A 14,148-nucleotide genomic window follows, 5' to 3' on the forward strand; every position below is an offset into this window, starting at 1 on the left:
ACGGAAAGATGTCTATAATAGTTATTTACAAAATGAAGAGAATGGAAAAGTGATTATTACCACCAAGTAAGGTTGAGAAAAACCTCACAGAAAAGGTAACATTTTTTCTTTACTTCATTAATTCATTCCTCCATCCAAAGATCCCTGGTGGCACAGTGGTTAAGTGCTTGGCTGCAAAAGGAAAGATTGGTGGTTCGAACTCACTAGCTGCTCCGAAGGAAAAAGACATGGCAGTCTGCTTCCATAAAAATTTATAGACTTGGAAACCCTATGAGACAGTTCTACTCTGTCCTGTAGGGTCGCTATGAGTTGGAATCGGCAGTGGGTTTAGTTTTTTTGGTTTATCCATCCATCCATGCATCAAATATTATTTGAATGCCTCTAGTGTGCCAGATACTATGAAGATTCACCTTTTCATAAATATACTAATGAATCTTTGTACTTGCCGGTTTTCTATTTTTTAAGAGATGATTTAGTTAAAAAAAAAAAATCAACAAAGCCATGTTGTTTCTTAAGTATTGTACAGTCTGTCTAAGCATCTGGTGATATTGTGTATATGTATTTAACATTCACAATTTCCAGGTAAAACCTAATCTGATGAAATATAACATACTAACTCCTGTATTCTTTGTAGTAACCAGTTGATAGACTACAGTTTTTGGGGGGGTTTTATGTATGTTTGAGGGTGTGTACACTAATCATTTAAAGGTTCGTTGTTTTACACATCAACATTCATGAAGATTCTGGGTCTGGTTTTTAATACTGGCTCAACTGTTACCTATAATCTTGGGTAGTTTACTTAATCTTCTGGACCTTGGTTTCCCTAGCATGAGGCTGAGGATATTTGACTTTGTTATTATTAACCAGGCCATACTGCTTTCCTAGGAGTGTTTGGAAAAATATATTTTGTTTTTATCACATTGTGTGTGGAGGGGAGGGGGGGAGTGCAAAGTACCATTGGCATTTAGTTGGTTGGGGCCAAGGAGCTAAATAGCTTGCATGCCCCTTCCATACCCCCAGAAGGAAGAATTGGTCTGTCTTCAACGCCAGTAGCGTGACTTTAGAAACAGCTTGTCACTAAATGGTCTTGGTCTTCCAGCTCTTCAGTGGTATGGATCTACGATTTATGGTTTATACTCTTTACTTTGCAGTTGGCATGTAAATACTGGGCTCCTCACATCAAGAAAAAATCACCTTTTGATATAAAAGTAAGTATTTTTTGCTTGCAACATACTTTTTGAACAGGTATGCCTTTTTTATCTTTTTTTTTAAGGGTTAATGTAAAAAAGCTTTTCATAATTTTTTTAAAAAAGTTAAAAATACAGCTTTCTGATTATCAAACTAATAGTAATTCATGTTAGAAAATAAAAATTACCCCCTGGAGATAATCTCTACTATCATTTTGTTGTATTTCCTTTCAGCTTTTTAAACAGACGTGTATATAATTTATTTAACCGTTTTTCTCTAATAGAGTCTTATTATTATACTTTATCTTTTATTATACTTTATCATTGTTAAAATTGACCATGTATGAAAGTCTTTATAAATATACAGAAATTTTGATACAAGTTTTTGACAGTTCATTTGAATTGATTTGTGATGCTTTTGGCACCTTTGGTAAAAGTGAGATTCTTAACCGAAAAGTTCTTCCAATATTTAAGCTTGAATATTTCATTTATTTTCCTTTTGCCAGTTAATCCCATTTTATTATTCATTAAGAGAATATTCATGAACATGGTATACATTATTCTCAATTATCAGCAGGGTTACTCTGTCTTATTATATGCTGTTTATGTTTGTTGGATCATTTTTCATGAATAACAAAACAGCCCAATGGCACTATCAGATTGAATTAAACCTAATCAGGGTGAGGTTTTTACAGATTAAACTCATATCCAGATGATTTTAGTGGTACTACTAGTGATAATTCTAGATGAAGCTATGTATGACTGTTGAGAAGAACCTTATTATGGGTTGGTATTTAAAGAGAACCATGCCCTTCATTAAGGAGTGCTGATAGCAGAGTGGTTAAGCACTTGGCCACTAACTGAAAGGGCAGCAGTTTGAACCCACCAAGCACTTCACAAGAGAAAGATGTAGCAGTCTGCTTGCATAAAGATTATAGCCTTGGAAACCCCATGGGGCAGTTCTACCCTGTCCTGTAGGGTCACTATGAGTCAGAAAGGCTCGACATCAATGGGTTTTAGTTTTGCCCTTCATTTTATTATTTAGTTTAATTTTTGATAAAAAGAAAAGCAATGACAGAAAATTTTATCTAGATTGAATTAGACTTGCTTGCCTTGTCTTCTCCTGCTACCACCCACATTTATTTGAGAAATACACTTTGAGCAGTTAAAAGATATTACTCTATACCATAAAATAATAATATGATGTGTTAAAGCACTTCATAATTTTACAGTAGACTTTTTAAATTACTACCCTGGTGGCACAGTGGTTAAGAGCTAGGCTGATAACCAAAAGGTCAGGAGTTCGAATCCACCACCCACTCCCCGGAAATGCTATGGGACAGTTCTACTCGGTCCTGTCGTGTTGCTATGAGTCAAAATCGACTCAACAGCAATGGGTTTGGTTTTTATTATCACTAGTACTACTATTACTTCTACTGCTGATACTATTTTGAAGGCTTATTATGTGTTAGGCCTTGTACTAAATTCTTTAGATGTATCGTGTTATGCATGTGGGTTAGTGTGTATTATTAGATCCATTTTGTGGATTGGGAAACTGAGCCTTTGAGAGATCAGGCATTTGTCCGAAGTTTCTAGCCAGCAGCACTGGAAGTGGATGGTTTGAACCAGGTTTCCAACTCCAGAACCTGAATTCTTAAGTATTACACCATCCTGCCTGTCTTAACTCAAATGAGTGGAAGTTCTGTGGCTTTATCATATCCATTCGGATAACAGGATGTAATGACTAGTATTTTCTTCTATTATGTCTTCATACTTTAATTTTACTGTCTGTCTTGCTTTTCAAAGCACGTTACTGTGACTTTCAGGTAGAGTCTGATGACAGCTATACACTTTAAAATTAAGTTTTTAAAAATACTCTGATCTTGTGAATTTTTTATTTTCTTTAAAACTGTTATAAACATATCATTTTAATGATTTTTAAGATTCTGTTTTTATGTAGATATGTATTTTATCATTTTCTGCTCTTGTTTTCTATTAACATTTTGAGCACTGTCATGGGGTTTTATATATATATATATATATATGTATGTATATATGAAAACCCTGGTGGCGTAGTGGTTAAGTGCTACGGCTGCAAACCAAAGGGTCGGCAGTTCGAATCCACCAGGCACTCCTTGGAAACCCTATGGGGCAGTTCTACTCTGTCGCGTAGGGTCGCTATGAGTCGGAATCGACAACAACGGTACTGGGTTTGGTTTTTTTTTTTTTTTGACTATATGTATATATAAGTCTTTGGTATTGTTTCAGTAGCAGTAATTTTTGATAGCTTTCTTAAACCAGAATATTTTCTGTAATCTCAGGTATTAAAAACTATAAATTTAGGGTCTAAAAAAATTTGTTAGAGATATTAAGTATTTTTATATTTTTGGTAACAGGTCATTGAAGATATATATGAAAAAGAAATTGTCAAATCAAGGTAGGAACACATTTGTCTTATGTTGAGATTAGGGCTGGACCAAAATGGAATTTGTATGAACTTCTAAACTTAATGTGTTTATAACTTGGAATGCTTTTTTCTTCTTTTTTTTTTCAGTTGGTTATCAGGAGATGGTGGCTAGAAAAAGTTTATATCTAGGTGCTGAAGAGTCAGAAGTTATTTCTTTGCCTTCTGATTATTGGCTCAGACTAAAGGAATTAAATCCTATAGGATATTTTGGGTTTTGAAGGGAATGCTTATTTCAATTTAGCCAGTGCTAATATTCTTACAATTTCCTGGTAAATCTTTTTTAAAAGATTGTTTTAAAAAATATAAAAGTAAGATATGCATAATAACAAGGAACGAAATATAAAATAATAAAACATTTTATATATGACATATAAAATGTATATGAAGTCATAAAATCAAATAAATAATAAAACTTCGTTTTGAACAAAAAGACAGAAGGGATTAAGTTTTCCTTAATCCCGATTGGTTTAGCTAGGTATATGTCTGTTCCTCACCACCCTCCTCTTCCTCTCCTTCCTCTGTTTTTTTAAAACACCAGAGGGTTTATACTACACATACCATACTGCATCATGCTTTTTTTTTTTTAATTTTACAATGTATCTTGAACATCTTTTCGTATCTTCACCTGTAGACACGTATATCAAGTGAATATTTTATAGGCTAAATGACTACTTTTTTTTTCATTGTACTTTAGATGAAGGTTTACAGAACACACTAGCTTCTCGTTAAACAGTTAGTACATATATTGCTTTGTGACATGGGTTGCCGAGCCCACGACATGTCAACACTCTCTCCTTCTCACCCTTGGGTTCCCTATTACCAGCTTTCCTGTCCCCTCCTGCCTTCTTGTAAATGACTAAATGTTTTAATGTGAAATAGAAACATTTATGTTATGATTGTTACAGACTGTCAAATCTCAGATTTGATAATTTTTCTGCGTTAGATTCTCCTGTTAAATATTGTGAAGGCAAGTCAATGGCAGTGTCAATATGGGAGACTAGTTATTTATTTTGTTTTGTTTTAATGATTAATTCATAAGCCTGTAAAGGTAGGTTGGGCCAAAGGCCATGTTGAGGATTTTGTTCTTTATTTGAAGAGTAGTATTAAGCCAGTGAATTGTTATAAGCATGATGGTAGTATTTTAAAAAGAGAGTTTGGAGGATGACAAGAGGCAGGAATTTAGTTGAGCAAGTATTGTAGTGATCAGGTTCAGGATGATGGTGGCTTGAACTAGTGTGGAGAGTTGAGATGGAGAGGAGCTGCCAGGTTTGAGAGAGGTAGAAGTGAGGAGACTCGATGGATGAATGTGGTAGATTAGGAAATCGGAGGAGTTAAGGATGACCCCAAAGTTTCTGGCTTAAGTTTCTGGGTGATGGCTCCCTGATTGGATGATCAGTTGTGCCATTACCGATTTTTGCTATTGTTGCTGGGTGGAATTGGGGTAGATCATTAGTTCACTTTGGGATATGTTGAAAGCTAAGTAATTAAGTAGTTGGGTATCTGGATATAGCACTCAGAAAAGAGGACTGGGCTCCATCAGCCACCATGTAGATGCTAACGGTGCAACAGTGATCACAGCAGATAAAGTCCCTACCCTCATAGAGCTTATATTCTGTTGGGGGGAGGCAGACAAAAAACAGAGATATGATGTAAGAGGGGGACTAAGTGCTGTGAATTTAAATAAAGTATGATTAGGGGATGGCAACAAAGGCCACTGTTTTAGATACGATGATCAGGCAAGTCCTCTCGGAAGAGATAACATCTGAGCAGGTATAGAACATATGACTAGTTGGTCTGAGGGTGGGTGCTGATGAAATTCCCTGAGGAGATAAAACTAAAGATGAGCGAGCAGATAAATGCGAGGCAGAGCTGCCGGTGGGTTCAAACCCCAGACCTTGGGATTAGCAGTTGAGTGCTTAACCACCCTACCACCAGGGCTCCTTAAGGATGTATTAATCTGAAAATCACCAGGAATCTTCAGAACTATTTCTCTGCCTCTTTTCAGAAGGCTTTTATCCCAGAGGATTGTAATTGCTTATTTTATGTTTTTTCCATTTAAACCTTTGCTATTAAGATTTCTTTCTCAAAAACAATTTTTATTACAAAATAACTTAAAGTTGCCAGTGTTTTTAAAACGATGTAGACTTGGTTACATTATTTGCAACTGCTGAAAAAACTAAACATCATCGGGCAGCTTACCAAGATTTATCACAGCACTCTTAGCCATTTTCTCATCCTTACACATTTTTGAATACTTAAAAGTGAACTGATTGCAATCTGCTCCCAAATCTCAAAGGTTAATGCACGTCTATAACACACAAAATGTGGTGTGTACTTAAAAATGTCATTTACATTTTTTTTAGACTAGTGGGTAAAGAAGCTGTTTTGCAGAGTTATCTGCTTCTGGCATCTTTGGTATTGGTGAATGGCTTGATGTAAGATTTATTAACTCATTTCAAGACTCTCAAAATAGGAAGTATATAACCATAAGGCAGTCTTAATAGTATACGTTAAGGTATTGGTAACATTATACTTTTTTGCACCTCAGCCCTGATTCTCCAGAGGCATTTCAGGGAATATAGTAATCAGTTCTTAATATTCTTCTGGTATAAATGATCACTTCTAGGATCTCAAAATTAGTCCAAGTCTTAGAAGATTATGTTGCCCAGTCACCCATGTAACATGTAGCATGTTTTATAATTGATTCATATTTGCTGTCCTTGCCATTATCAGATTTGACAAGCTTGTCTTAAATATTTTAATCTCAGTTTTGATTTTAAAATAGTAAAAAATAATAATTGTTGGGTGCTTACTGTGTGTCAGAGCACTGTGGTGCATTGGTTTAGAGCTCATCTGCTAACCAAAAGGTCAGCAGTTCGAATCTACTGCTCCTTTGGGTGGGTTCGAACCGCCAACCTTTCAGCTAGTAGTCGAGTGCTTAACTGTTTGTGCCACCCAGGGACTGGTTTTCTGGCTCTTATCCAATACTTTATTCTTAAATAGGACAGGGTCCATTGCCCTCTAGGAACCTCTTAGCCTGCACATTTTGGTATGATTGTTATCTCCTGTTATGGATTCACCCAAGTGGTTTTTATGCCTAAAAGAGAAGAGTGATGCTCTTACAGAGCAGTTTACTTTTGCCAAAGTGTGTTTATTTTTATTCAAAATGCTTTAATCCTTTTATTTTGAAATATAACTGAGAAATAAAAGGATTGCGGCGCTGGGTTTTTTATAACTCAGAAAAGGACTTAAAACAGAAATGTGTCGCCTTTTGAATTATTATAAGGCAAACACCTCTGAATCCACCACCCAGGTTAAAAAAAAAAACAGTAGAACACTGCCAGCATTCCAGAAGTCCCTGCTTGCCTTTTTTCTTTAATGTTTTCATATATATGTAAATATGCAAACATGGACACTGTCCTATAGTTTTGCTTGTTTTTGAACTTCAAATGGAATCACCCAGTATGTACTCTTTTGTGGCTGGCTTCCTTTGTTTACTATTGTTAGTTGTTTTTGTTAACAATGCATTTGGAAGTAGTTTAAAAGTTTGTCAGGCCTTTGTCAACTTCTCAGCAAATTTTTTTTTGCTTCTCCCATGTGGTTGCAGGAAACCCTGGTGGTGTAGTGGTTAAGAGCTATGGCTGCTAACCAAAAGGTCAGCAGTTCGAATCCACCAGGTGTGCCTTAGAAGCCATATGGGGCAGTTCTGCTCTGTCTTGTAGGGTCGCTATAGTTGGAATTATTTCATGGCAACGGGTTTTGTGTTTTTTTTTTTTAACGTGGGTACAAGGAGGCAGCCCCAGCTCCAGACCTTATGTTTTTCACATAACCGTATCTCAGGAGAAGAAGCGGGGGCCAATCATGGCAGCAGTAGAACTCCACTTTGCATGCCCCCTCTTTTTTTCTTGTCAAGTTTAATGATGCAGTTAATAGATGCAGCTTATTGGACATAAATTATTGAACTTCCAGAGGTTTTGTGAAATACGTATTAAGTCCTTGGCACAGTATCTGGCACAAAGCAAGCACTGAGCAATTGGTAATTAAAAAAAAAGCCATCCAGAAATCCTTCAAAATATTTTTGTCTTCTTTATTATCACTTATAGATTTTATACTTACCTTTAAGTTCTTCTGTCATGATTTCTAGTCCCTAGACCATTCATCTTTATATGTATACCTTTAGCTAAGCTATTCACTGTACCTGTCTCAGAGTTCATTGGCAGAAGCATAAAACTCCAAATGTAATGAATGAATGCCACCAAGATTGTTAGAAGAGACATTGAGTGTTTTTCAGAGTGTTGTTCCTTTATCTTGACTTATTTTTGCGCTTATCCAATCATCCAGAAAGAGTTGACCAGTCTGCCTCTTTATTTTATGTGAGGAAGCCTAGTCCCAGAATGTTGAAAAGCCTGTGCCAGGTTAACACCAAGTCAAGACTAGAATCCTGTTCTTTTTTTTCAGGAGCCAAGGTTTTCTCTCCTTCATTATGCAGTCCTTTTTGTGACTAATAGAGCTTTTTAAAAAAGATATTAATCATATTTAGTAAAAATTTCTATAACAGACTCTCATATAATCTCAGGAATTGGAAAAACTGTTAACTACATTGAACCAGTGTCTGAAAATTAATTATCTATATGAAAGCATATGGAATTTAAGTATTGTTTAAAAGTCTTCATTTCCTAAGGTACTGTTCTTTTATTAATGCTATAATAATTAATGTTAATCTAATTTTTGTTTCAGTTATTTATTGAGGGCCTGTTTTTTTTATTGTTGTTTTAAACAGGGAATACTAGGTATTGTAAAAGGTAACAAAGATGAGAGGTCAAGCTTTGTGGAGAAGGTAAATTTTGAAAGGCAGTTCTCCTTTATACCACTAGAAAAAAACCTTAACACAAAAAGAGGAAAGTAAAAAGTGTTCAGAAATAGCCTAGGTGAGAAATTATTGTCATTGTGAATTGCTTTGCTGGTAAAGTACTCATTCCTTTTTTCCATAATTTCTTTAGTCACAAAAACTTTGCTCAGCCTTGCAAATTGTCTGACAGTACACAAGAGACTGAATACAAAAAAAGAATGTACGATACCTCAATTTTTGAAACTTTATTACATGTCGAAATAATACAGTAAAACTGCAAAAGCTACAACCTATTTAAGGTGGAAATGTGTTAGAGATAGAAAACTCAAATATTTTCCTGTAAAACAAGTGATAGAAAAGTGGTAAGATCGCACCCTGTCAGAGGTGGAAAACTTGCGGTATCTGGAAAAACAAGGCAGTCCTATCGAGTTCTGGCTCTCACAGGCTTCACTGTATTTTGGATTTATTTGAGGAATTGAAACAAAACAAATTCTAGCAGCTTCCAATAACCATGCATCCTTTGTCTTAGCAGCCTGTGGAGTGTAGTGCTGTATTAGGAAAAAGAAGCTTGTTTTAAGATGCTTTAAACGATTCTGGACACAGTGGACATTGAGTGAATGTTGTTAACATGCAATTAAAATGAAATGTCTACAGCTGGAGATAAAAGGGCGTGTCACTGAAGATGTCATATCCACTCGGTGGCCTGGCTGACTGTAGAGGCCAGTACCTTGGGAGTGTTCTATCTTTGTGCTTTTGCACAGTAAAAACCTTCATTTCATTATCACTAAAGTTTTGTAACATTGCTTTCTCCGTGAAACTATTTAAGAGATCAGAAATCAGTGGAATAGAATTTTGACAGGATAATGGTTTCCTGGGGTATTATAAATTTATAATGCCTACGTGTTTAATTTTCAAAGCTGGAGACCATTATCTAGTGGCCACGTTCTGGTCTGGCTACTTCATTTAAATATTCAAAATGATAAAACTAAATTAGTGGACATTTGAACCTGCCTTTGGAGCGATACCCCATGACTATAGCATCGTTCATTCTTGTAAAAGTACTTCTACTAAAGGAGACAGTATAATAAAGTGGAATATCTTATATTCCCTTTACAATTTTGTCATATTTTCGGTTCAATATTGAGACTAAGAGCCATGTAAAAGTTCTGATTCTCACATTTGCAATATAGATTACGCATGTCCTGGGTGTTTTTAGAAGAGCGTGACTCTTTAGCAGAATGTTTCATTTGAATATTAAATGAAAAAATGTTGGCCAGTGCTTAAGAAGTTGAAATAGGCTAGGTTTTGACAGTTGTGATCTTGTATTATGAATATTGATGAACACTTGTGTTTTGATTTAAATTATTTTGGCTTATTAATCGATGTGCTCACTTTCTCAGTAGGTAATGGCGCTGATTGTGTTTGTTACATGGGTAGGATATGATTTCACTTATGTAAATATTCTTGGACAACTTTAAAAACAAAATAAACCACCCTGAAACAAAATAGAAACATAAAAAAATTAAAAGCAAAATTAGCTTATTTTCAGTGGATAATAAAATATACTTAGTCTCATATGTGAATTAATATTAAAAGAAAAGATTTCAAAATACATTTGCATTAGTAACTGAAATAGCTATTAAAATAATTTTGTTATTTTTACATTTTTAGATTTGCCATCAGAAAGATAATGCTTCTGGAATTTAGGTGAGTTCAAAGCCTTTTCCTTGATGAAGGTAAGGATGACAACGTAATTTAACTTTTAGCTATATTTTCTGAATCATTTTGAGAGTAGTTAAGAAAAAATGCTAAATTTGTAAAGATTAATATTTTTGTGATTTGCTTATTTTGGAACATGTGTATGATATCCTTCGTTTTCAAAGATAACGCCTTGTTTTCAGTATAACTTATATTTGAAGTTGCTTCTCAGTGGTTAAAGTACCACATGCAGAGCAATTTATAAACTCTTACTTGAATCCTCTAGTGATCAGTGGCATTAAATTGGAGTGAAATCTTTACCTATATATATATTTTTTTCCCTGCTAAGCTAAATTGTCAGTTGGAGATTACCCATGTAGCCTTATTCTGACCTAGTCACTGATAACACAGATATCTGAAACAGAAGAGTATATATATGCTATTTTTCAATCATGAAGCTAGGTAAGTCCAGTAAACTGAAAATACAAGCCAGGGCTGTTGTGGATGATAGCAGCATTTACTGTTTATTGAAGACTTGCTTTGTGCTAGACACATTGTTAGGCATTTTACATACAGAGCACTCACAGCAACCCTGAAGAGTATTATCCTCTCCATTTAGTGGAAGAAGAAGCTGAGATCAGAGAGAGGAAGTAATTTGCTCAAGACAATACAGTTAAGTAATTGGCAGATCTTGGATACCTATGTCTGATGCCCAAAAGGCAGATTACTCAAAGAGGAAGGACAAATTGATTGTACACTTTTCAATTATAATAATAGAAAAGATAATGGAATGAGGCTAGTACATGATTTTTCAGCTTTTCCACACTGTCTTGAGATCTGGTCTTCATCAAAGCCAGAGCCTCTATACTGACTGTTACTCCCTACATAACACTTATTTAAACTTAACAAAAATGGCATGAAGTAGGTGGTTGTATCCCTTCTACAAAAGGGGAAATTAAAGTTCATAGTTACGAAGTAACCAGTAAGTTGAATGTCTACTGTGTCCAAAGAACTGTGTTATATACCTTAAATACACAATCTCACTTAATACTCAAAATATCCCAAGATGTGTTCCCTTATTTTAGAGAGGAGAAAACTAAGGCTAGAAATTGGACCTATCTGGCCCCTAAACAAATAGGTACTTTCTACTATATCGTGCCTTCTTTGAAGAAGAGAGATAAGAATCAAGAGGATACTGATAAAAAATTGAGCTAAAGTTCAAAGTCTTGGCAAATATCAGAAACCAGAAGAACTGTAGAAGGGAAGGAGAAAGCAACAGAACAGATGGAAGGCATCAATGACAGAGAAAGACTTTAATAACTGAAAAAATGTATTTTTACTTTTCAGGAACTTTTATGTGATTTCTGCCTGGGAATGCCATTTTCTCTGTGTCAGCCTCCAGATATAACTAGTCTAAAGTTTGTAGTAGAGATAATTGATGGTCTATGGCTAGATGGAAAGTGAGATGACAAAGAGAAGGTGGTTGGGTATAGGAGAGCAATCTGAGAACAAAGAGGGTTTCTGCTGATGAAAATCATTAGAGGGAGGTGTTGTGTTATCTAAATTACATTTGCTACAGTTACCTGAAAAAGGTCAGGGAGTTATTAAATAAATGCTTGAATTTGGAGGAAAGAGATATAGTTTGGAATTAGAATCGTAACTATCCTCTTGAGCAAGTCATTAAATTTTACTCCTTCGGTTTCCTCAACAGAAAAATGGTAAGAATAGATTTGGAGCTTCACTGTGTAGTCAGATAATACCAAGATAAGACATTACTATTAAAAATTGTGGCAACAGAACAAAACATTCTTTGATGGTTATGAGCGTGGGAAGAGAGGGAGAGGGTATTCACTAACTAGATAGTAGACAAGAATTATTTTAGATGAAGGGAAGTACAACACACAGTACAGGGAAAGTCAGCACAACTAGACTAAACCAAAAGCTAAGAAGTATCCTGAAGACAACCAAACACTTCGAGGGACAGAGTAGCAGGGGTGGGGTTCGGGAGACCATGGTTTCGGGGGACATCTAGGTCAATTGGCATAACAAAGTTTATTAAGAAAGTGTTCGGCATCCCTCTTTGGTGAGTGGCATCTGGGGTCTTAAAAGCTAGTAAGCAGCCATCTAAGCTGCATCAATTGGTCCCAACCCACCTGGAGCAAAGGAGAATGAAGAACACCAAAGACACAAGGAAAATATGAGCCCAAGAGACAGAAAGGGCCACAAAAACCAGAGACTCCATCAGCCTGAGACCAGAAGAACTAGACGGTCCCTGGGTACCACCAGTGACTGCCCTGACAGGGAACACAACAGAGAAGTCCCTGATGGAGCAGGAGAAAAGTGGGATGCAGAACTCAAATTCTAGTGGACCAGATTTAATGGTCTGACTGAGGCTGGAGGGGCCCCAGAAGACATGGGCCCTGGACTCTCTGTTAGCCTCAAACTAAAACCATTCCCGAAGCCAGCTCTTCAGACAAAGATTAGACTGGACTATATAAAATGATACAAAATGATACTGGTGAGGAGTGTGCTTCTTAGCTCAAGTAGACACATGAGACTAAGTTGGTAGCTCCTGTCGGGAGGCAAGATGAGAAGTCAGAGGGGGACAGGGGCTGGTTGAATGCACATGGGAAATACAGGGTGGAGAGGAGGAGTGTGCTGTCACATTATAGGGAGATCAACTAGGGTCACATAACGATGTGTATGTTTTTGTATAAGAAACTGACTTCAATTGTAAACTTAAAGCACACACAAAAAAAAAATTGTGGCAAGCCTGGAGCATCCGGCAGAAACAAATATAGAAGTATTCTGGAACGCTATGTATTCCAACTACACTGCAAATAATTATAGATAAAACTCTGCTGAAGGTGAATTCGCACTTCCAAATTATAAAGCACATGAGGGCAATAATCCACTATAAGCAAGAATTGGTTGAAAAAACAACAAACAGAATTAGATCTGTCACAAGAAGTTCAGATATTAAATAATTGACATACTGTCAAATCATGTTTAAAATTATTATGGCATAAAAGAGGAAATATGTGAGCAAGATAAAAGTAATAAAGAAGGACAAATTCGAAAAGCATGGAAATCAAAATTCATTAAAAATAAAAAAATTTCAGAGTTAAATAGTAGATTATACACAGCTAAAGAGAGAATTGGTGAACTGGAAGATAGATATGAGGAAATTAACTAGATAGCAAAGAGAAATAGAGATGAGAAATAGAAGGGGTTAATGAATATGGTGGCTAAAACGAGCAGGTCCAGTAGGAGTTCCAGAAGAGGCAGAGAAAGAGTACAGCAGAGGCACTTTAGGGAAGATGATGGTCAAGAATTGATGAAGCACATGAACCATTTAGATTCAGGAATTAGAGAAAATCTGAACAGAGCAACTCCCAGAACATTAAAGACAGATTGAAGATCTTAAAATGTGCTAGAGAGAAAAGATTACTTGAAAGAAGGAAGGACAAATTGATTTTACACTTTTCAATTACAATAATAGAAAATAGAATGAGACTAGTACAGAGATTTAAAAAATCCCTATTAAACTAGAATTCTGTACCTAGCTAAACTGTTATGAAATAATCCAATTTCAGGCAAAGATAGATTAACACTACCAAACTTGCTGACAGAATTTCTAAGATACCTAACTCAGGAAGAAGGAATTTAGATTCTTAAGGGAAGAATGAAGTGAAGCTTCATGCATTTTATTTATGAAGGAGTACTCTAGTGTCACTTAGAGCATTTTGACCATCATTTTGGGCAGAATCTTATTTATCTAGTTTTCTAGGTTGCTTTAAATTGCAAGAAGGATTGTCAGAGATAGACCCTAGGTTGCTTTAAATTGCAAGAAGGATTGTCAGATTTAGACCCAGGAAACACCAGTGAGAGCAGGCCCTTGGACCATAAGAGGAAGTAGAAAAACTATAGCACTATAGCAGATTCTA

The 14,148-nt window shown here is 35.8% G+C and overlaps 1 protein-coding gene across 2 annotated transcripts in view; it reads left to right on the plus strand.

The window, feature by feature from the left end:
- Positions 1 to 14,148, plus strand: part of AQR (aquarius intron-binding spliceosomal factor) — a 121,117-nt gene that overhangs the window by 1,579 nt on the left and 105,390 nt on the right. Inside the window, exons 2-4 of one of the 2 annotated variants that reach the window (XM_003418728.4) lie at positions 1,152 to 1,208; positions 3,584 to 3,624; positions 10,175 to 10,210. In XM_003418728.4, coding sequence (XP_003418776.2) covers positions 1,152 to 1,208; positions 3,584 to 3,624; positions 10,175 to 10,210 — 134 coding nt within the window. Of the gene's footprint in view, positions 1 to 1,151; positions 1,209 to 3,583; positions 3,625 to 10,174; positions 10,240 to 14,148 lie in introns of those variants that run through there. The other variant, XM_064292219.1, reaches the window with a different exon arrangement.

The sequence above is a fragment of the Loxodonta africana genome, chromosome 10 (genome assembly GCF_030014295.1).
Source record: "Loxodonta africana isolate mLoxAfr1 chromosome 10, mLoxAfr1.hap2, whole genome shotgun sequence".
Taxonomy (NCBI): Eukaryota; Metazoa; Chordata; class Mammalia; order Proboscidea; family Elephantidae; genus Loxodonta; species Loxodonta africana.